At 36.1% G+C, this 24,757-nt stretch overlaps 1 protein-coding gene and 1 long non-coding RNA gene across 2 annotated transcripts in view; both read right to left on the reverse strand.

The window, feature by feature from the left end:
• The window catches only part of LOC148871188 (ACT domain-containing protein ACR12-like), a 28,915-nt gene extending 16,020 nt beyond the window's left edge, over positions 1-12,895 (reverse strand). The window contains exons 1-9 of the mRNA XM_088969245.1: positions 12,590-12,895; positions 12,149-12,203; positions 10,359-10,481; positions 9,533-9,627; positions 8,363-8,447; positions 8,214-8,273; positions 3,018-3,073; positions 2,737-2,842; positions 2,594-2,662 (exon numbers count right to left, since the gene is read on the reverse strand). Coding sequence (XP_088825371.1) covers positions 2,594-2,662; positions 2,737-2,842; positions 3,018-3,073; positions 8,214-8,273; positions 8,363-8,447; positions 9,533-9,627; positions 10,359-10,481; positions 12,149-12,203; positions 12,590-12,747 — 807 coding nt within the window. The 5' untranslated portion in view covers positions 12,748-12,895. The remainder of the gene's footprint in view (positions 1-2,593; positions 2,663-2,736; positions 2,843-3,017; positions 3,074-8,213; positions 8,274-8,362; positions 8,448-9,532; positions 9,628-10,358; positions 10,482-12,148; positions 12,204-12,589) is intronic.
• On the reverse strand, positions 3,195-8,019 carry LOC148871189 (uncharacterized). The gene is made up of 2 exons (XR_016107123.1): positions 7,954-8,019; positions 3,195-3,607 (listed from the first exon to the last, which is right to left on the reverse strand). It is a non-coding gene; the product is annotated as an uncharacterized LOC148871189 (long non-coding RNA).
• Positions 12,896-24,757: the final 11,862 nt, after the last annotated feature.

A 24,757-nucleotide genomic window follows, 5' to 3' on the forward strand; every position in this document is an offset into this window, starting at 1 on the left:
TAGCAAGGGTAACAGTTTGAGATGTGGAAGTTTCAGAGAGATAAGAGAACACACTTGGAGTTCCGGTCATGTGATCGGAGGCTCCAAAGTCAATAATCCAAGGAGAGGTTTTAGATGACAGGCAAGCTATTCCTGAGTGGGCAAGAGTAGCAGTAGTGTGCTGTGAAGTGGACTGAAGGAACCACCCATACTCATCATGCAGTACACTCACCATCTCCCTTCCGGAAACAGATGTAGATGTGGAAGGAGTTAGGTCTGCCTGTTGATTATCACTAACATCAACCCCACCAGCAATAGCATGATTGGCCCATTTAGAGGGAGGGCGGCCATGAAGATCATAACAGAAATTTACAGAATGTCCTTCCCTGCCACAGTGGGTACACTTCCTTGTAGAGATGCCTTTTTCTTTGCCATGGCCTCCCCCTGAGTCACGACCACCACCACGGCCAAATATGGAACCACCACGACCTCCTCGGGAGGCATGTCCTCCCCCTTTCGTACCATGTCCATCTCCTCTGGCTATTACAAAAGCTGATCTATCAGACTGTGTGAGATTCTCTATCTGTCCCAAAGAAATCCTGCGAAGCCGAGCAAACACTTCCTCAAGTGTAGGAAGGGTAGAGCCCCCCAATATTTGGGCTCTAACTGGTTCATACTCTGATTTCAACCCCACTAAGAACCTTGTGACATCTAGTTGTTCCCTCTGTTGTTGCTGAACCTTAACATCTGGAGTGAGAGGATGATAGACATTGAGTTCATTTCTGAGGTTCTTCATACTGGCATAGTACTCTTCTAGGGTTTTATTTCCTTGTTGCATACCAAAGTACTCCTGATAGAGCTGATATACCCTTGTAGTATTATCTTGCCCAGAATACAGCTTCTTGGCATGTTCCCATATGTCCTTAGCTGTATCTAAGAACATGAAGTTGGCACTTATTTTGGGTTCCATACTGTTCCATAGCCATGTCATGATTTGAGCATCCTCCTATTCCCAGTCATCAAACCCTGGAGAGTCAGCCGGTGGTTTATCTTCTTTCACATGCTTCACTTTTCTCTTTGCCTTGAGAAAAACTTCCACCGACTTGACCCATCGAACATAATTCGCACCATTCAGTTTAATTGAGGTCATCTGTACACCTAGATAGTCAGAAGAAACCACCACACTAAGTTTCTGATCACTACAGCCATCTCTCATTGCTGCCATGATACTCTTTCAATGCTGCCTCTAATCTGAATCCCAATCACCAACTAAATGCTGCTGTCAAGAGTTTGATGTTCCAGAACCTACAGCAGTCCCTAAACACAATGATAGATACACGCGCCTTTGTTCTTATCCACACCACTACTGGTTTCACAAAAAAAAACACAGACTACACCGACATTAATTCAGCACTTAGTAACTTACAACTACTCAACAAAAACTCAATTAGCTGTCACACCACTACTGCTGTCAAGAATTTGTGCATTACAAGCACCACCGCACAGCCATAACTGTCACACACAATACAGACCTGCTTAAACGCTTTTAAGAGGGCACCACAAGACCAACAAAAAACTCAACTAGTACCATTGCATTACACCTTGCACCATTCGTCCACCTACAGTAGCAGCCCTTACACCATTTGGTCACTGTAAACACAGCCTGTTCTTGGAATTTTTCCAAGAACCAGGGCAACAACCAACCTAGTTCTCTAGGTTCTGATCAGCCCCCTCAAGTTCTTGAAGATTTTCAACCCAGAAATACCAACAGCACACAGAGGAGAGATAATCAACCTTCGTTTGAGAGCTTCAGCCAACCATTCACTGCTAAAGTTGTTTTCTTAGGAAAGAAGGTTCTGTGCACCAGAAAAAAAGAGCTGTGATGTTTCAGGCCTGGGACAAACCACTTTTCTCCATTGACAGCCCAGAGAAGAAAAGGAGAGAACTGAAGCACGAACTGAAGTTGTCACGCTCTGATACCATGTTTTTACTGTAGCTACTGTAGCTACTGTAGTCCGAACCAGTAAGGAGAAGAAGAAAGAGAAGAGAAGAAGAAGATGAAAGAACTGTCGAACTTGATAGCTAAATCCTATCAGTCGACCTCTTAATAGTGATTAGGCTTCTAATTAAATGTACAAGGACTAAACTGCCCCTACTTAAGTATGGGACAGAGAACCTCTAATAAGACTGCCACTTAAGCTCATAACTTAACCAAGGTGAGATGACTAATCTACCCTTATTCGGCTAACTCTAACATTACCTATTAAAGCTTTACAGTCCAAGTAGCTAATAGAGTTCTTATCTCTTCTTGGATAATTATTTATCCATCCTCATCCAATAAGTTGTGGGAAACTCTTGCTCATTTCTAGCCACAATCATCCATTATTGTTGTTACAGTGCATCACTTCTAGGTATTACTAGCAAGTAAGGAGCACAATAATGTATTATATTATTGGTTAATAAAACTTCAGTCCCCTTTATGGATGACTTTGTTGTTGTTTTCTACAAACTATTAATTATTTCCATTCTTAATTCATAAAAAGAAGTAAGTTTAGTGTCCAAGAACTTGTCACATAATTTCCAAGTATCCAGTCACAATTCTTGTGTCAATTACCTGAGACAAGGAATTGTTTAATGCTGCTCCTCTATAGTTCACATGAAATTTATCTTTAGCTATCAATCCCTGTTTCATAATAGAAGATAAAGGGGGTTATTAACAGGAAAAGAAAACCCTAAAAGAACTATTTGAAGGCATACTTCTGTGTCAATCTCCGCTGATTCCACATTGACATTAATGTCAGCCATAATCTTAATGACCTCTAGTAGCAATCCAGGACGATCAGCTGTCTCCAAATAAAGCAAGCTGGAAAAATGAAAAATAAAATAAATAAATGGAAAAACTAACAATAATGGAAAAAATCAAATAAATACTATGCTTGTCCTTGGACACCATGGTATATATAGTTTAGTTCCTTGCATAATGGTATTTTTGTACATGAACAAAGCAATAGCAATAGTTTTATTGAAAAGTAGCAAACCTTCTGTTAGGTCCATCATCCTTAACGTGTATATGTGTTGCAATATCAACATCAAGCTGCCAATAGAAAAATCAGTGTCAGGTAATTCCTATTGCTATGAGAAAAGGTCATAGAAGTAAATACCATATATCTAATTATATTTCAAATGCATGATAGAAGCCATTTTATCATAAGGACTTTTTGGGTGAATATGACTTTTTTTTTATCAATAACAACAATTTCATTATTCAGTCTGTAAATATAGTACATAAAGGGAGACAAATTCTTAACTCCCCCTGTTGAGGCCAAAGCCCCAGACAGTCTGAAATTACAACTGAGCCTAAAATAACACTTTTCCTACCCACCCCCATCTTTGCTAACTCATCAGCAAATGGGTTAACAGATCTCTTCACCCATCTGAACATCACTTCCATGTCCTTGACCAGCCACTTAAACTTTTTTCCTTTCATTGCTATACCCCCATAGGCCAGCCTTATCTTCTTTCAGCCACCCTACTACCACCTCTGAATCCTCTTCAGTTACAAGTCTTCTGATATTCATTTCCTTTGGGTGAATATGACTTAAATGAGGGTATACAGAAAATGTGGGTCCTGTAAATCAACCAAATATGTATATTGGAAACATGAATATCATTAACAGAAATTTTTAAATGATAAATACATTCACAATTCAACGGTGCAGAAAACAGATATGCTATTGGCTATCTGCAACTTTTAAGGTTCCACAGAAGCTTATGCTGATTGATGTATCTAAAGTAAACTTGAATTACAATCAAGAACAATAAGGAACAACAACCTCGCCAAAGAAATCAAGACAAGGATGTGTTTACAGCAGGTAAACATTTTCAATTGAAAGAAAATAGTTGTCTTACTTTATTTTTGCCATATTGAGACATGATTAACAGATTACTTCCAAATGCCACCATGAACTTGGCCCTTTTCTCAATTGCCTTGGGCTGTCAAGTGACTCAAAAGCATCCTCTAAGGAGTTTCCAAGCCCTTAATTTTAGTCATGTTGGTTGAATTTCTTCTTATAAAGCTATGAATAATTGAGTTGTTCTTAAAAGTAGTGGTCAATATATGTTATATTGACAACTACTTGGATCAATATACCATTGTGCTGTGGTGTTTGAATGTCAAATTGGGGGAGCTACCTTTCCTTTACTTGGGTCTTCCAGTAGGGTCTAAAACTGCTGTGGCAGAAATTGGATGCCAGTGATAGAAAGAGTGAAGAAGAGGCTGGAGAGTTGGAAAAGCAGGGCGGGGGGCAGAATTACACTGGTTAGAAGTGTTCTTTCTAGCCTACTGACCTATTATTTATCTCTATTGAAGATTCCAGCAAAGGTGGCAGAAAAAAAATTGATAAGTTTCAGAGGGACTTTTTGTGGGAAGGGGTAGGTGGAGCTAAGAAGTTTCATTAGGTGAAGGTATGTAGGCCAAAAAGGAAAGGTGGGTTGGTCAAAACTTTTAATAAGGCCCTGCTAAGAAGTTTCATTAGGTGAAGGTATGTAGGCCAAAAAAGAAAGGTGGGTTGGTCAAAACTTTTAATAAGGCCCTGTTAGGCAAATGGTTATGGAGATTTGGACTGGAAGGGGAGAGAGTCTCTTTGGAGGACAGTTGTAGTTGGGAAATACGGGCTGGTGAGCTTTGGGTGGGAGTCAAGGGAGGCTTCTAACTCTTATAGGGTGAGTGTCTGGAAAAGGATAATGCTGTTCAATCAAGAGTTCAAAGATCTAGTTAGCTTCAAGGTGGGTGATGGGTCAAGGATTAGATTTTAGGAGGGCAAGTGGTGTGAAGTAGGGAAGCTCTGTGAAGTGTACCTGAAACTATATCGGTAGACCGATCATCATATTAAAGTTGATCAATGTCTTGAATTGAGTGGAGATAGGATGGTTTGGTGTCCCAAATTCAGAAGACCCCCGCGGATCAAGATATAGAAGAATCCATTCAGCTGCTGGAAAAATTACAGAAAGTTAAGGCATCACCTTCTTCAGGGATGGATTGCAGTGGAAAGAGTGTAAGAACAGGGTGTTCACTGTGAAATCTTTCTACTTGGCTCTATTAAAGGATCAGGGGTCTGGGGGGATCCCATTCTACCTAGAGTGGAAGCTTTTGCTTGGTTGGTTACCCTGGACAGTATTCTAACAGCTTGGAAATTCTATTCCTCTCTATTCGGGCAAAGAGTATTTCAGACAAGTTCAGCAGCATGAATTGAGGGAAGCATGAAAGCAAGGATAGTATGGAGCAGCATTCCCTTTGCTGTTTGCTGGACACTGTGAAACGAAAGAAATAGGAGGATTTTTTAAGACAAATATAAGAATACTGAAATTTTGGTGGCTCTGGTGGGGAAACTAGTTGCAGATTGGGTCTGGGTACTACCAGATTTTGATCAAGTCATCAGATCAGACTTGGGGGAGAATTTCTGGAATGTGCTAGAATTTCAATTGTTGTAAGTTGTAGCATGTTTCAGTTTTGCTTCAGCCTGTGCTTTTAGATCAGTTTGTTTTGTTTTGTAAGCTAGGTGCCATCTTGTCATTTATTATCTGTATCTATCTTTTTATTTAATAAAATATCATTTTACTCTTCAATTCATACCACCCATATTTTGAGCCAAAATCACCTTGCCAGATATACAACTTGTGTATGATTTTCAAAAAACATGGCTGGTGTTACAATGCATGATATTGCTGTCTCACTAAGAATCTTACTACTGGTTGAACACCATCATGGAGCTGAGTCATTTGCATGAACCATCTTGTCACATTTCTCATGCATATACTAGAACATATCCAATATATGTGTTGGATTGGATTTTTCTGGGAGATATCCAAAGAGGCTCTTTGAATAAAAAGAAGAAAAAAGAGGCAGATTTGCAATTTGGAGCTTCTCTAGTAAAATTGGGTGTTTTTCACAAACATGACTCACAAGGCTCCAATGGGTCCTACCAGCTTAGGTGATCTTTAGAGAAGGTCATAGTAGTGGATGGGGAGAGTGGTGGTAAACATGTTTAAGCACAATGAACAAGGATCTTGGCAATACAGAGATGTTATACAGGAATTAAAATGGCTAGCAAAGGAGACACAAATCACATACAACTTGGTTGCAAATCAGAAAATGGGTTGACCATTGCAAGGTGCATTTAAATTATCAGTTTCCAGCAGTTGATCGTGAGGCATTTAAATTATTGGTTTCCAGCAGCTGGGAGCCTGGGGCGCTTTGTAGCTCACAAGGCAGAAGAGTGGTGTGGAATGGTGCCTCTGGAATTTCTTTACATATTTTGAAAGTGGTTGGTTAAGGACCTTGAGGCGAGTTCTTGATCACTGTGGAGGATACTGGAAATTTGATAACAGAAACAGAACTGGGAGAAAGTTAGTAGTGTGAGGTTGTTGATTGAGGTGAGCAATTTATGTTCAATTCCAGTTTCAAATTTCGATCAAGTTCTTATTTTCATGTTAAGTTTATGACCTTAGAATGATAATTGAAAGGGAGGATCCAACTTTCTTGAGAGCTCCAGTCCATTCAGTTTTGAAAATGAGAAGGGAAGATCCCGTTAATCGAGTGGGGAGGATGTCTTTCCAGGAGATGGCTGCTACATCCAAGGGGAAGTCAAAAGGGTGAAGTTCTGAGGAAGATGATGAGATGATTGATTTGAGGGGCAAAGATGTAAATTGGGATAAAGGTGGAAAGATGCTTGAACTTGGTTGTGAACGTCTGAGGGTTGTCTCAAAAAAACAAGAGATAGGGACACATTTGATATTGGAAAATGTAGAGGAAAAGTGAAGGGGCACATGGCCCTTTCAAGGAGGTGGTTGATTCTTTATGTGGGGCCCACATTGGTAATAGAAAAGGAAAATAAAACAAATGGGTTTTTATAAAATGTTTTGAAGCAAAAAAAGTTGGGGGAAATTTTGGTAAAGCATTTAAAAGATCAAAGACGAATAAAAGGGTAAGGCAGAGGAGGGACAGCAAGGAAGAAGACTGTGTATGGGTTATCAGTTACCACCAAGTTCCAGAATTCAAAGCAAAAGGTTGGTACAAGTGATGCTTCAGTCGTTGTCAAAGGATCAAAGACTAGTTTAATCTTGATAAAGCTGGAGATGTAGTGATGACCTCATCTCCCTTTCTCAATTGGATGAAGGTGAGTTGTGTAGCAGAAAGGAACTAAGCTTTTCATGGGTGGGGGACAGAAGAAAAAGTAAGGAAGGCCAATCCAGAGTGTCAAGTCCTTGTTGAAGATAGTGGTGGGGATGTTGTTGAAGTGAGTATTGAAAACTGAGAGACAAATACAAGGGTTGAAGATTCTTTGAAGGTAAGTTGTAATAAATTCAAAGTGCTGGGAGGGGCTCGTGATAGTCTCATAGGCATTTTGGTCGGTGTAGGAGATGCTGAAGGGGGGAAAAAGAGGGTGGATAGCTTGAATATAGAAATCCCAGGTGGCAGATCTAAGTGAGAAGCAAAAGGAGATCAACAAGGATGACAAGGGGCAAATTACTTGCGTTGAAGGAGGAGAGTGTTTAGGAGGGGAGAATCCGGTGCCAAAAGTATATAAAAGAAAAAGAAATTATAGAACAAACCCATTAGGAAGAGATTGTGATCGAGAATGTAGAGGATAAATGTATAAACTCATAATGAGAAGGTGATTGTGGATGAGACTCATTTAATTGAAGGGGCAATTGATTTGGAGAAGGTTGTGGACACAAAAGTCAAAGTAAATCTCTGGGATTGTTTTTCTTTGGGGGTGGAGGGCAGGGGAAGGATTTGCTAGGAAAATATTTAAATAATTGGAAGAAAAGTTTGGTGTGCCTTTGAAGGGTCGGGGGAAAATAGTTTAAGCCTGGAAGAGAATGGTGTTAATTCAAAGTCAGAAAATGCTCAAGAAAATTTAAGTTCAAATGGAGGCATTGGGGTTGGTTGTAAAGAGGGGGAAGAAATAGTACCAGATCAGTTTTTTGAGGAGAATGCAGTCATGGTCTTCATGGAATTAGAACGAACCAACAACAATCCTAAATTGAAATAAGAAAAGAGAAAATAAATTGAAATCCAAAAAACATAATAAACTGAGCAGCTTTATTCAATCAGGAAAGAAAAAATAAATTGAAATAAGAAAAGAAAATCCAACATTTAGCAGATCATAAAGCCAAGCAAAGTAGGGAGATAGATGAAAAAAAAAAAGTAATCTTGTCATTAATCGTATGACCTTCTTTTCTGGTGCTTTTATTCCAAAAGCCTCACCCATAGCAAGCTTTTCACTAGATTCCTGCAAGAATATGAGAACTTGAAGAAAATAATCCCATAGATGATATGAAAATTTCAATAAAACGAGCATGTCAAAACCCACAAACATACAGGGTGATACTTCAGAAGGTTGTTGATGATAGTAAGCCTTATTCTCTCTAACATGTCAGGATCTTCAACCTTGCGTCCAGTGGCCCTAGATTGTTATTGAAAAGAAAAAGTGCCATATGTTTACAGGTTGGGTAGGGAAAGAAGGGAAACAAAATATTGGCAAGTAACTAAATTCAAATTTGATGCACTGAACACTTTCTTGCATCATATAGGCAACCACTCCATTAATCAGAAGATAAAAAAACACATCTAATTCAAAAAAAAATGGCAAAAGTAACTGGATTCTTTATAAATTGCTACTTCAAACACTTCTTTTTAATTAGTGTAGTGTACATATTTGTGTTAATAGGAGGGAGAGAACCCCACAACAGAAATACTAAAATCTGTACAAAAAGAAAAGGGACAAGAAGACAAATTCACATGGTCAAATTTGAATTAAGTCATTAATCTTTGCTCCCCTCTTTGCCCCATCATATATACACAACTTCGCAGTTTGCATAATTGTGTGCAAATCTGTAGTAATAAGTGAAAGAAAAATCATTGCATTGCAACTCAAGTGAGATGAGGGTATTCTATGTCACAATCTGGTGAAACATTACCCAATAATAAAATCTAGTAAGTAGATTTCCTCAATTGAAGATCCACCACTTAAACATGGAGTTAAGGAATCATTTACTTGCTGCTAATGTATGGAAAGAGTCATCTTTCCTCCTTTTTCTCTTTGACTCTTTACATATGCTGTACAAACAGTCTGAAATTAATTGCATGGATTGTAAATCATGAAAGTCAACATTTCCCTTCAGTAGTTTCCATGGACAAGGATCATCAGGAGTAAGGATTATCTGAATTTGATAGCTGTATTACTGGCTGTGGGACCAATCATTTTGCTCACTCAATCACTCACTTGCATTTATGGCTGGTGTGGAGCAAAATGATTGGTCCCACAGCCCATATAACAGCTATCAAATTCAGCTAATCTGCTGTCCATCAAGAAAGACAGGGGGTTTTCCAAATTACAAAGTTTCCACTACTAAAATATTTGCCGTAGCATCATCCATCTTTCTAAATTCTGCTGTCCATAGAGAATCTATCAACTATCACATAAAAAAGGTTCTTGTGCTGCATTATAATTTTTGGGTAGAGAGAGAGAGAAAGAGAGAGAGTACTGACAATTTTGTGATAAAAAATTTTGTCTGTATGACTGTTCCCTCAGTTGTGACAGTTCCCTTTGTCACATCCAAGCCCAAATCTTTAAGGGCTTTCATCTGCAGTAATATGAACAGAAGTTGAAGCTTTAGAAAAGTGTACCTTCTCCATCCCATCAATAATATAATGTGGAGTTTGTAGCTAGAGGATAAACACACTAAACCATTTACTGCTGAATGTTTCCTAGGTGTTTTGAGTGTTTCAAGTTTCAGATGCTTAATAGTGGGTATGTTGACAATAAAGTTTAGCATGTTACAATAAGAAATAAATGGTAGGCTAGAAATACTTACACAATTCTTTCCTTGCAACACAGTTAAAAACCTAATTTAAGTTTCACAAAAATATTTTTTGCTAAGAATGTCAATATGGTATATACGAACAGTTCGGCTTATAGACAAACCTCAGGATTAGCCATCTATGAAGTGCCCTTGTTCAACTCATCCACACAGACCATAATGCATTCCTTTTTTTTTTCTTTTGATAAGTAAAATGTATTCCATTTTCCAGTGATAGCCCTTAAAGATTCTGACAATGACTGTAAAGAATAAGCTTGTAGAAATTAAGCATAGGGCTATTTGGTTGAAATTTGCCTGTGGAAAGAGGATAATGTCAAAGGGTTCATAGCCCTTTTGGATCACAACCTAAACTGCCACAGATAGGACTCTTAATTGCAAGAGTGTAATAAAGCATGCATTTTAAGTTTCACTAGGAAAAAAAGGACTGTTTACTAAGACCATTTTTACTATTAAATGCTAAGGGACAAAGGAAAGAATTTGAAAGGACACTTCACCGTGTCAATAAGAGCTCCAAGGCGATCTCCAAAGCTAAGTTGTACAATTGTTGCATCAGAGTCAGAATCTTGATCTATCAAAACTATTGGCATGGGAACAGTATCAGCATCCCGATCATATTTCTGCCATTGGAATAACATGTCAAAGTTGAGGTAATTAAATATATAATATTGGCAAAAGTAACCTTTGAGGAAGAATAGAATAGGGGGTGGGTAACACTAGCTAGCCTATTATTAGGGGTGTTCATCACACACTTGTATATACTCCATTCTTTTATTCAATCAATAAAACAACCAGTTACTGATTAAAAACAATATAATATTGGTAAAACCTGTTTTTCTTTTTGCATATTCTGCAAAATCTGTTAGTGCTAATTGCATAGGACATGAGAAAAAAAGAAAGAAAGAAAGAAAGAATTTCATTCAGTTTTCTCAGGTGAAGTAATCACCGAGCAGTAAGGGGTTAAAGAGAAAAAAAAAATGCAAAAAAAAAAAGGATGAAGATTATTTCCTGATAAAATTTAGCAAATTTGCAATTTTCATTGAAAAAAATGATAGCAATAAATGTTGTTTAAAAATAAGCTTTCTTAGTTCATGGATGACCAGATTCAACACATCAGCGTGCTCAGCATCAGATCATAAGAGCATTGGAATCAACAACTGAAGATGGGATTAGATACTAGCTAGTAGGAACAAGACAACCTCACTTGTGAAGTGTGCCAGAACAAGATAGACAGCCTTGGCACTCAACATAGCTATTTCTTCGATTCACAAGTTTCTGTTGTAAACTCCAGTAAGAGTGACAATTCGAACTGACTCATTTGCAACTTACACTGATATTCTTTTTTACAAAGTAAAGTATTGAATTAATAACAAAAAGGATCAACTATAGACCATGAATACCCATTTGTGCATAAGACTTTACAAGTTCTGTTAGAAACTCACACTGATATCCAGGCTATTAACTCACAAACTAAAGAGAAAAGAAAGATAGCTGAAATAAGGCAACCAAGCAGCATAGTTGAGCACTAACTACTGCTACTGAAGCAAATTTGCTGTTAGTATTTATCAATCTAACTCTTAAACAAATTTACAAGTTGAAGGAATAAAGATCTAGAAGAGCTAAAGGCAGACCCAGAAGGATATTGGTTGAAGTAATGAGAAATGATTTGAGGACCCATAATTTAACAATGGATATGGTACTGAACAGAGTGGAATTGCAGAACAGGATTCATGTAGCTGACCCCAGATAGTTGGACAAGGCTTAGTTGAGTTTTGTTGAGTTGAAAATCATTCTATAACAATCTTATTCTAAACGTGCAACAGAAAAGTGGACATTTGTTGGAGCCTACAACCATTTTTTCTTAGCCAATAGAGTAAAAGTACCCTTCATTTTTAGACTATAGATGAAGTAATAACGGTGACCTTTTACCAGGCCAGAATATAACAGTGGCCTTTAACCATAACAACCCACATAGCAATAAAAACGTTGGCCACACAAGACATTAATTGTAAAATTATTCAATATTAAGGTTTCTCTTTCTTAGGTATTCATAAGATACCAGTCTAGGAAATAAAAGGCAAAAGCCTAGTATTGAAAGGCGTTTGACAAGGTATTGTACTAATTACAGAATCTAACCAGAAGTTATTTCTCAGGAGAAACGGGTTCGTCAAAACTATTCTGTTCCCTCTTCCACCGAACCTTTGAAAAACACAAATTACAATTTGCAAAGGCGATAAAAAATAAAAATTACTAACAAAACTTAATAAACATGAGAAGTGCCACTGACCGAAGAGGACGAGCCTAATGTACTTGTAGAATTGACAGAAGCTTGCAGAATGTTCCTGCAGAGGAATTTAAACAATACTTATCAATGGAAACAACGTATCTTCACAAACATTTATTACTTGATAGGAGAAAAAAATCCTTTCAATTAGAAAAACAAACTAAATAATAATTGGATAATGGATACAAAAAGAAGAAGGAAAAAAAAAAGAAAAATAATCCAGGTATTAACTGTACAAAAAATGAATAAAAATAAGAAAGATATAATGAAACCAAAGGCATCAATTATCTAAAGAAGACTCCGCAACTAGTAGCTCCACCAACCAAAATCACTAGTAGACAGAACGAGCAAAGCATAAACCCTAGAGGAATCTAGAATCAATAGCGCATGTGAAAAATCGAGAAAAGCATGAAAGGAACAGAAGGAATTTTTAATTGACCTCACCTCTTCCTGGTGAAACCAATTCTAGATTCGACAGATCCCCGGCGAATAGCAGAGACTTTAGAGGCCTCAAGGGGGCAGATTTGAGAATTGAAGCCAAGTTCGGAACCTCTGGATCGAAGCAGAGTTAGAGACGAGAAGTAAGCGTTAGCAATTGCCATGACGAATTGACGATTATTTTTCTTCTTTGTACTTGCTCTGTGAGACTGTGACTCCTCTCTGAAAATTGAAGAATGAAAATGCTTTAATCACTGCTTCACTGGTTCGACTGTTAATAACTGGAGATATAGTGGCTGGGCTAGTGGGCCTTTTATATAGGCCACGATTACTAAATTTATTATAGTCGGAAAGGTTAGAGTGTCAGTGTGTTACTGTTACATCATCTAAGCGGGACCCACTGCAAGTGGGGAAGCGGGGCAGCCCACTCATGAAAGCGCCTAACAGCAGTTATAATCAACAGAATCGGACGGTTGATAGCTTTTGCAATAGGGCTCCTGGTTATATCAAAACGCTTTGAAACATTCCTCATTGTCCCCCCATTTGCTTACCATTTAAAGTGCTCTAATCAGGGCGTCTTTCCATATATAGGTCCCATTTGCTTACCATTTAAAGCGCTCTAATCAGAGCACCACACAAACACCTAACATGCACATCTCAGCGTATATTAGAAATATCTCCTGAAGCACAGGATTTCCTGCACCTGGTTTTGTGAGCCATTTAAACGACCAGTCTGCCTCTATTACTTTTTTTAATAATACTTAGAAAATAAAAGAAAGGGTGAAAACTTTCCGCATCTGCGAGGCTATTCTATGACAAACTTTAATATTGTCTATAAAACCCTAATTCCTTTTTCTTCGTTTGGCAGAGAATGAAAGAAAAATTAGAACTCCAAATAGAGCGATATACACTCTACTCTACATATCTCATGAAACATGGGACGAAGAAAATAGAAAAGTTTATTGTCAATGGGCACAAATCTATCACTCCATGAATGCCGATCTCCACAGATGAAGACATTGCTATAGAAAACCATCAAGGGATTGGTGAAGCATATGAAATCTTGACTAATGAGTATTTAAAAACTATCAACAAAGAAAATTGTTGCAAACCAAACCAGCTCTAACCGGGTGCCGATGCATTAATAAACGATTGCAGACCAAATAAGGATGGAAGTCATTTGCAATAAATTGTTTCAAGTGCCCATCGTTTCTTATTCACTTGAGTACTCTGCTTTTTTCAAAACACTTGCAACCCATTATGAACTGGATTCGGTAATGACTCCCTTTTAAGTCAAATTTATAAAATGTTTATTTTCTAATGATGGTATTGAGAAAAAAATCATGAACAGAAAGACAATGGAAACTTCACAAATTAGTAAGCATGTGACAGAGTAATTAGCGTCTACTAATTTTGCTTTTCAACTTATCTCAACTTGAAGATTTCTGAATCTTTACCTCAATCAATTGGATAGAGTATACACTATAAAGTCATCAAAACAACAAGATTTGCCGGTTTGTTGCTTCATTTCTCATTTGGAGAATAAGAAACATTGAACATTGACTTAGAGAAAGCAAATTTACCATGGAGGAGCTATGCTAGCACTTCAGTATAAACAATTCAACACCAGAATTTTTTCCCCTGCAATCGTTCGTTAATGTCATCTGCTCCATGGAAGTGCTAGGTCTGAACAGTTTTCTCTATATTTTTTACCGTTTGTCGAGGTAGGCAGTCAAAGTATCTATTTGTATTCTTTCTTTTAAATTTTTTGTTTAAAAAAATGAGATATTAAGAAATGGGTAAATTTCTTAAACTACCCTTATGATTTAGCTAATTGACCAAGTGTATCCTTACTGTTTAAAAATTGACTACCGCTACCCCTACTATTTTCGACAATTAACTAACACTTCCCTTACCGTTAGGATCGGTTAACAACAACACTAAGAAGACTATTTTCCCTTTATTCTTTTTCAAATTTACAAAATAATATCAAAAATATTTACTAAATCGAGCAATTTATGCTTGTCCTCCGGTTTACTTGAATAATAATGAATTTGTGGGAAGGTGGTCTATAATTGAGGGACTAACGCCCTAGTTGAGAAGGGTGTGGTTGTACATGATGGGTGTGGATTGGGAATAGTATTGGCAAACACGGAAGTGAGTGGGGAGGAGAAGGTGGCCGACAACCATTTGCTCCCCGGTGGTGGCGGTGGTGGTGGGAAGGTAGATAGGAGATCTAATCAAGGAATACGCCTGATCTAATCCAAATCCAACAACATTACTGAGTGGAATTGTATCAGCAAAGTATGTGATATGTGGCATAGGTGGTGGAGGAGAGTTTCAGGTTTTCCAAAGGTGAATGCTTTACTTGAGCAGGGACTTAAATGTTTGGCGTTGCAGATGGCAGAGGAGATGAGGAGTTGATCAATGGCATATTGAGATCTCCGACGGGAAGTACCTGATTGGCGGTGATTTGGGTTTGAATATTCCAAACCTACTGCTAAGAATGTTGTAGGCATGCCCATGTTCTGGTTCTAGCTACTAGGCAGAAATCAAACGATATTGCTACCGAGATCTTCATCTCCATCAAGTGCGAGATAGGTTTGGGAAACAAACCCAATCAACATTCCCAATGGCGCCAATGCATTCTTCCTCGATTTTGCAAGGATTGAACTTGAATTACCAGGACCATCCACTCAAGCCAAGCGACAATGGCCTTTCAGAGAAATCTCTTAAAATGAACTCTTGAAGCAAATAAAAAGTTTGGGCATATCTTGCTCTGTAGCAAGGAACCTACAATAGATAAATTCTTGAAAAGCAGAAGAATTTTCTTGGGCTTTCTCTATTCTATTGCTATTAGAAGCATGTAAGAAGTTTCGGCATATCTTGCTCTGTAGCAAAGGACCTACAACAAATAAAGTTCTTGAAAAACGGAAGAAGTTTCTAGGGTCTTCTCTTTCTATATTACATTGGTTTATGCAATTTTCTACAATTAACAAAGTCATCGGTGTTAGGCTTTCCAGACCATTTTTTTATTTGGTTTAATGTTTTATATGCTTAGAAGTTGTTCATATTACAGTTTCGATTGAAGAATGACAGGGTTGATTTGGTTTAATTAAAGGATGAACATTATTGCTGGAGGTGAGGATGTAAGCGATGGAAATTGTGCTGCCAAACTTCCAAGTGTGGATTCCGGGTCTCTTGCTCACCGCATATATAACGAGTATGATTCTCTTTGTTGCAGTGGCATTAATTTGTTTTGTTCTCAGTGCGGTGATCAATCTTGACAGAGTTTCTACGTCTTTTTTCCAGGCCAGTATTCTTCTCTGATGCAAGTCGATATAATCAACGATCTTGGTCTTTCAATCTTTGAGGTTAAATCTTTTGTTGAGAGATGTGGAGGGTAAAATTGGATTTAAAAAAAAATTATATATCACATGCAAATGAATTTTGATGGAATATTAATGGACCTTAACGGTGAAGGTAGAGTTAGTCAATTGTCATAAACAGTAGGGGGAGGGTTAGTCAATTTTCAAACAGAAAGGGTACACTTATTTAATTAGCTAAACCATAAAGGTAGTTTAAGAAATTTACCCTTAAAAAATGCATACAGTCCCATTAAATGACTTGCACATGTGACCTGGGATACCATGCGAAGTCTGACATGTTTCAATGTAATTGGGAGTGCACCACAACACACACATAACCAAGTGCAGGAAATCCGGACTCAGTCGGTGGGATATATTTTGGGGCGCATATGTAAATTCCTATTTAAAACGCTATCGTGTAAAATTGGTCAGTTTTTACGCTAGGTGGAGCACTTTGCCCCTATCGGATGCAAACAAACATTATATCGAATTCTTTTGGTAAAATTACCAAAAGTTTTTTACGGTATTTAGAAAAAGGAAAACTCGTTATTACTTTTTTATTTTGAAATTTTTAAATATATCTCAAATTTATATAAAATATTATACCATTGAAGACAAAAAGAACATATTTTTTAGGGAAAGTTACATATTATTACCCTTTATTTTTTGTCCTAATCTCATTTTGGTCTCCTAACTTCAAAACCTGCAAATCCATTATCTAAATTTCCAAAACGTGTCAACTTAGTACCCTATTGTTACTAGTCATCAGTTATTTGTATCACATGACATCACATTCGACTTTTTTTGAAAATGTCAAAATTATCCTTCAAGAAAAAAACATTATTCATCATCTTCTTAAGAAAATGAAACAAAGGGGTAAGTTTTGGATATCGAGTTTTGCAAGGGATTGGTAATGCTTACAACCATTAAACCTAGGTGTGGGAGTGGAAGGAGTTGTGAAACAAAGATCGGAGAAAGAAATAAAAGAAAAGAAGAAAGATGGTTCACACTTCTCAAGAGAAGGGCATTTGGATGGTTGATAGAGAAAATTAGATGACACCCAAAGAACATTTGTGTCTTTTCACATACCACTTAATGGTTGGTTAGTAATAGGTACTAGATTGGCACATTTTGAAAGTTTAGGTACTAGATTGGCACATATTGAAGTTTTGGTACCAAAGTGAAATTAGTCCCAAAGTACTTGGTACTAATCTATAATTCTCCCTATTTTTTATGTTCCCTCCTTCGTCAAAAGTTGATATTGTTGTTGGATAGATAGCCACCTTTGCATAAGTACTAATGAATTCATTTGTGATAATCAAGGTTCAAAGTATTTGAAAGATAATTTTAAGAGACGTATCAAGATACACTTTGAAAACGTATAGATACGAATGAAAAATTAAGATACACATGGATACACTAAAAAATCCTAAAACAATATGAACAATAATAAAGATGAGTTTTATGTGAGTATAATTAATTTATTTAAACATAAAAACCATTCTTTAATGATTTATATAAAGTATCAGGATATAATTAGTAACCATTGGAAAATAATAGAACTAAAATGTGTGTGTATATATACTAATATTTAATAGTTAATATTTATTATATATAGATTTAGATAATATTTATTATATATACAAGTTAATATATACCTTAACTTTTAATAAATAAATATAACTTGTATTCATCTTATTATTATATAAATATTAATAATAAAATTTATAGCATTTGTTGGGAAACATTCACCAAGGCAAGAAAGATTACTTTAAGTATAAAAAACATGTTATTTTAATAAGTAATTAAGGTTGGTATAATGGTTAATTAATTATTGTTATAAGCAAATGACTTGGGTTCAAAACTTGTTACCTTTGGTTTATGATTTTTAACAAGTTATTTCACTTAAATAACATTTAATGACATATTAAATGTTGTAATTAAAAGTAACTTAAATGAACATTTAATTAAATTTTATTAACATTTAAAACCTTTGTGATAACCAATAAGTTGGCATGTTGTATATGATTTTGTCTCTAATCAAATTAGATTCATTATAATTTAAACCTTGTCCTAACTATATGGGATTAGCTACATGATTCTTATATCTAAACCTTGTCTCATATTATTTTTACAACCATATGGGATTAAAAATGATTTATTTTCTAAAACATTTCCATACAAACCATTTTTTTTCAATTTATCCCTAACCTTTTCTAGCCCCTTCAACTTGTAACAAAACATCTCTTCTCCACATGTGGTGGAAAATATTGTTTATAGATATGATCAAGGTGATCATGAACCAGGCTTGGTCAAGCATTGGGCTAATGCCTTTAAATATACTATATTTAATATGTATAATATATCTATGAAATATATGTTATTTATTTATTCAAATATTCATAATATTTATAAATATAAAATGTTATATATAATATGTTATGTTACAGTAGTTATACTATAATACATCATAAAATAAAATAAAACAATTTTTATATATGTAACATATAAATATTGCAGGCTAGGCAAGGTCTAAACACAGAAAGCCTAGGCATAGGCCAATAAATTCATAGGTTGGGCCAGGCTAGGCAAAAAATGGTTACCCCTAACACATAACCAAACCACCTAAGTCTATTTTATCTCATTTTATCAACTATTAAAACTTTTCCTATGTTCCTCCATATGACTTCATTTGTAACCTTATCCCTTTTATCACATATTTTTTAGACATATTGTTTCTTAACTACCTAACATTTTGCTCTATATAACATAATTAACTTTATAATTGTTTTATAATTTTTTTGAATAAATATGAAAATAGAAATAAAGAATAATCAAAATAATATTAAAAAGTATAAAATTAACAAAAAAAAGGAAAAAAAGAATTTATCTTTAATAGAATATTGGGAAATTCCTAATTATACCCTATACTTTGGATCTACTGCCACTTTGGTCCCTGAACCTTAAAACTCAACAATTTAGTACCCAAACTTTCAAAACATGCCAATATAGTATCTACCATTAACTAGCCATTAAGTACCATTTGAAAAGACATAAATACCCTTCAAGTGTCATCTAATTCTCTTTATCAACCATCTAAACGTTGACAAAAAATGAACAATCCCAAACCCTTGCCTCTTCTGTTCAAGAAAGTTGGGGTCACCAGAATGCCCATTGAGACGTAACCCCAACTTTCTTAAATAGAAGAGGCAAGGATTTGAGACTATTCATTTTTTATCGATATGTGAATGATTGATAAAGAAAATTAAATGATAGACAAAGGGCATTTGTGTCTTTTCAAATGTCACTTAATGGCTGGTTAATGGATTGGTTAATGCACAACAGGTACTGGTGTAGGTTGGGTAAGGCTTGGATGGGGAATGGTCTCTTTGAAAGACAGAGAAAGGTTGGGAAATAGGGAGATTGGTTTTCGGGCTAAGGGTGTTGGGGTAAGGAGTCGAAGCAAAAGAGTGCTAGATATTGAATGAATTTCAATACGAGGAGGATCTCTATTTATGGGGGAGATCCCGATATCCTAAAAGGTAGGAGATAAAGGTGCTTATCCCTTATCAGGAAAGGGATTATTGGATTTGCTATCAATCATTAAGTGTACCATTGGGGTTTCGCCATGTGTCTCATGAGAATCTTCATAAGTTCCACTCAGGATCCCTCATTACTCATGTGTGCTACTACTTTTTGTACGCTTCATTTAATTGCCGTGGCACTCAGTGACACCACTACCTGATGGGCGGTGTCTTGTTAGCCCTATGTGGCATTTCGCCACATCTTTTGATGGGCTATGGGTTTATTGTGGATTTGGGCATGTGCAGGCCTCACCATGGGCTCAGTGCAGGTTTTTCTTGGCTCGGGTAAAAAAATAGGCTCGTAGGCGTGCGGTGAACTGCAGGTTTATCGTAGTTTTGCGATGCACTCTATGAGTTCATCTCAAAACCTGTGGTGCGTTGCGGGTTCAATGCAATAGGAAAGTTGACCGTAGGCTATTCACATGCAACCTCGTGGTGTTAATTTAGTGTTTGATGTTCTCTGAGGGTCTGAACGAACATTATATACCTACAACTGAATTAACACATTTTGAAAGTTTGGATACTGAGTTATCGCATTTTAAAGTTTGGAAACCAAATTAAGGTTACATGAACAATAACGATACGGAGTTAAAAGTTACTCTAGAAGAACAGTACAGTAAGGAGCACAAGCCAAAAAACAAAGGTTACCATCAAACAATTTTTTTTTTTGCAAATATTTTATTCCACATCTTTTGATTGTAAGCCAAATTTTATAACCCCTTTGCATCCTAATTAAAAGAAATAAAAAACACCGTTGGATGTGACAAAGGTTTAAGAATATAGGTGCATTTTTTTGTCATTTATTTTATTTTTTATTAATGCTTATAGGTGTGGGATGTGCCCTAGTCACTCTATTTTATTTATTTATTTATTTATTTTGATCCCAGCTGGCTATGTCGTTTTTGGTTTTGCCATCTCTTCTTCTATCTCCTTCAATGCTCTGAATTGGAGTGGATCCTCTAATAGCCCAATGATATCATATCAACACATTTAAAGTTCAGTTTGTAAGGAACACAAAAATAAATATGTACAATGGAAATACATATAAAATAATACAAAAAATAAGGTTTAATACTCTATAAAGTTATATTTGTATTCTTTCCAAACCGAGCCTTAAGTTAAGATGACAACATTCATCCAAATTCATGGGAATGGGGTAGATTGGCCAAAACTCTTATGATATTATGTTCCATGTATTATCAATGTAATTTCTCTACCCATTAAATGCCAAACACATAAATGAGTTGCCAAGATATGATTGGGCCAATAGAGGATCCTCTCCTCATCTAGGGCGGATTCAGAATGCCCTTCAACTTATAATTAATCACTTTCTTCATACATGTTGTAAGTGGTGTTTTATTTGTAGGTGACAACTGAACCATCTAACTCTAGTTTCTCTCTTTTTATCACTTATTAAAGTTATTCCTAATTGCTTCAAATGACTGACATCAATTCTAAACATATGCATTTCTTTCACACTCATTTTTAGATATATTAGTAAACATGTATGTGATTTGCACGTGACAATATCTCTAAGACAAAACTATTTGCAATTCATGGCAAATTTTAAATAGTTATAAGTGGGCAGTTTTTTGAGTGAGAGTAAAAGACATATATGCCCTCTTAATGCTACTTAGATAGGGGGTAAAACATGTCCAAAGAAAATTCCAGAAAAAAAGACATTTGCTCTTTTATAGATAGTACATGTATAGATTGTTTCTTTCACTATTCATCAAATTTGCTCCATACAACATTGTTGGCCTTACAATGGTTTCTCTTATGTTATGTTATCTTATAATTACGAATAAAAGCAAAATATACTTCCCAGGGGCGGAGTTAGGGGGGACAAAGGGGAGCCATCCCAAATCCGTACACTGGATACATTTTTCTATGTAAATTTCCTACATCCCCTCACTTCTCACCCAGTGGTTGGCCCCCCATATAGCCCATCTATACGTTTTGGCCCCTCTTAAAAATTTCCTGGCTCCGCCCCCTGATCCTTCCACATGAAATTTGACCTTATAACCAAACATATTTTGTTAATGTTTTTCTGCTTTTCATTCTACTCAATTATTTTTTCTTTATTATATTTATAAAATATATGCGTTTCTAAAAGATGTTTCCACTGGTCATCATCATGCATAATTGATTTATATAATGGAGAAATAGTACTCATTTGTTGTTTATGTATAAAATCTCAAACAAAGAAAACAAAGAAAATACAAGTGTTGAAAGTTGGTATCTTCACGTACTTATAAAGGCAAAAGTTACATGCAATAATTTAATTACTTTATATACAAAAAGAATCAAGACAAACTAAACGGACAAAGGTTTATATCAATGGTTGTTACATTTATCTTAACGTGAAAAGGTGGAATTTTCTTTCATTTGACACATATAGACAATATACTATATCATTTCATGACTTTCTAAAAATTATGCTTTTTCACCATTTTTTGTCAAAACAAACTAAATGCTTGATTCACGGGAATAAGGGTTTGGAATCAGAATCAGAATGAGCTATTTCAATTGTAATTGTTTGGTTGAGTGGAATTAGAATTCTATTCCCATTTTTGGCGGAATGGTCATTTTCTTCATCCTCTCTCTTGGAAATAAAATCTCACTCCTTATTCCAATTTATATTTTCATTCACGTCTAAATGAAGCAGACTATGGGAATAAATCATCTCAATTTATATTTTCTGATTGTAAACCAAATGGATCCTAAAAAGAGTAAAAGTAAAAGGTACCACAAAGGGATGGGAATAATATAAAAAATATTTCTCATCTTTTCCTTTATTTAACTAATCACACCATAAGAGATGATTGCAGGATAATATAGCAGCAGCAGGAAGGAGGTGCTAGGCTCGGGCAGCTTTAGAAGCTTGAATAGTAAGTTTTAGAATTTACTAAGAAATTTAGGCTATATTTGGAATCAATGTAAAATGTCATCGATGTAAAAGTGCATCGATGATGTTTTACACTGAACCATGAAAGTGACTGTTGCTTTTTGAAAAACGCAATGGGTGAAGAGTGTAAAGTTTTACATCAATAAAATTGATGTAGCATTTATATTGATAATTGATGTGAAACTTTACATTTGATAGGTTTTATATCGATTATCGACGTAGAACTCCACTCCATCCAAACATATAGAAAACTGAACCGGAGTGGAATTTTACGCCAATCATGATTACACTCTCCTTCCAAATGCAGACAAAATCTAATCAATGTAAACTTTTACACTGTTCTTGATTTACACTGATTCCAAACGCAGCCTATGGGTCCGTTTAATTCACGGGAATATGGGTTTGGAATCAGCTCCCATTTCCTCCCCTTCCTTTAGTGGAATGGCCATTTCCTCCCCCTTCCTTTAGGAATGCAAATCAAGGTTCATTTTGTTTGCAATTGAGAATGAAATTGAAATCGGATTGGTCTATTTCCCGTGCTTGTTTGGTTCAAATAGGAATTGGAATCAAAATCGAAATTGGGTGGAATGGGATTGTCATTCCCAAGGGAAGTGAAGTGGATGGCCATTCCCTCAAATGGAGGGAATACCATTCTACCAAAAAGTGGGAATTAGATTTTGATTCCACCTAGCCAAATGGTTGGAAATGGAATGAGAATATACAATTTCGAGTCCGATTCCAAACCCCTATTCCTATGAACCAAATGGACCCTTAATTCTAGCCAATTCTGATTTTGAGTCCAGTTCCCATCTAAACCAAACAGGCAGCAGGCTATATCATCTCAATTCTGATTCTGAGGGATTTTGATTCTAATTCCGGCTACAAACCAAATGTGCCCTAAAAGTATTTTGATAATTTTACATGATAAATATGAAAAATATGATAAAAGGCCATTATAGCCAATGTTGGTCTTGGATATTTGGGGTGTTATATTGAAAATTAAGAATCCTCTAATTAATTTTGATTATATTAAAAGGTACATTCGGTTCACAATCGGAATTAGAATTGAAATCCCTAAGAATGAGAATCGGAATGGTCTATTCCCATAGTCTGTTTGGTTCAGATAGGAATAAGAATAGGAATTGAAATAAATTGGAATGAGATTTCATTCCCAAAGGGGAGGGAATGGCCATTCTCTTAAATGGAGGAATGTCATTCCACTAGGAATGGGAATGGGATTCCAATTCCTCCCAGCCAATCAGTTGGAACCGGAATCGCCCATTCTGATTCTAATTCCAGACCCCTACTCTTGTAAATCAAACAGGCCCTGAATAAGGAGGTGTACAACAACATGGTTTAGCTTTGTTTGTGAAAACAAAAATACCCCCTAAATTTAGCAGATCAAATTGAAGTATATGATCAGAAAAACAATACGGAAACTTGCAGAAGTAATTAATGACCCAAAAGCTGGATTTGGATGAACCAATTGATTTACTGATTAGGGATGCAAGTCATATTGACTGGAGTTAACAGTTTACACTATTTTGGGCTCGGACTTTAGGTTGGGCCCATTCGAATTTTAACAAAATCCCAATTCCAATCCGGCAAGTTGCACCCCTACTACTGATACAATGAATAATAATATTAATATCATCAAATATTAAAATATGGTGTAAGTGGACCAGTGAAATTAGGCTAAGTATGCACTACAACCTTTCTCTAAACTAACTAAGTTAGTTGTGTTTGCACCCTTGCTTTTTCTACCTAAAATGCTCTGGGTTTGGTAGAGGTATACAACCGTTATTTGGCACTGTTTATGGTAAAAACAAGGATACCTTGAAAGTAATCATGTGTAATCTAATCACATGTATCTCTATTGATTAATTTTAAAGTTTTAGATAAAAACAATAATGATGCCAAATACAACCTAAATTCGTCTAAAAAAACCTAGGCTTGAGTAGACCTGTTCATGGGTCGGGTGGCCCGACAAGCCGGCCTGGCTTGGCCCGGCCCGACCCCCGGACGTGCTTGAACAGGTATATAGGCCCGCGGGCTTAACCTTGGGCCAAAAAGCCCGGCCCGCAATAAATTTAATCCGAACTCAGGATTTGCCAAAATAGCCCAGCCCGAGCCCGAGCCGGCCCGACCTATAAATAAACCTAAAAACCCTAATTGAATACCCCTCTTTTTTTCACCTCTTTCCCTTCTTTTTCCAACCGAATTCTTCTTCTCCACATCCTCTTTCCTTTCTTTATATATATTTTTTAATATAAATAAATTTTGAATTTATATATTTTTTGATGTAAATAAATTC

Source organism: Nelumbo lutea, chromosome 2, assembly GCF_056320005.1.
Source record: "Nelumbo lutea isolate HS-2025 chromosome 2, American lotus-T2T, whole genome shotgun sequence".
NCBI lineage: Eukaryota > Viridiplantae > Streptophyta > Magnoliopsida > Proteales > Nelumbonaceae > Nelumbo > Nelumbo lutea.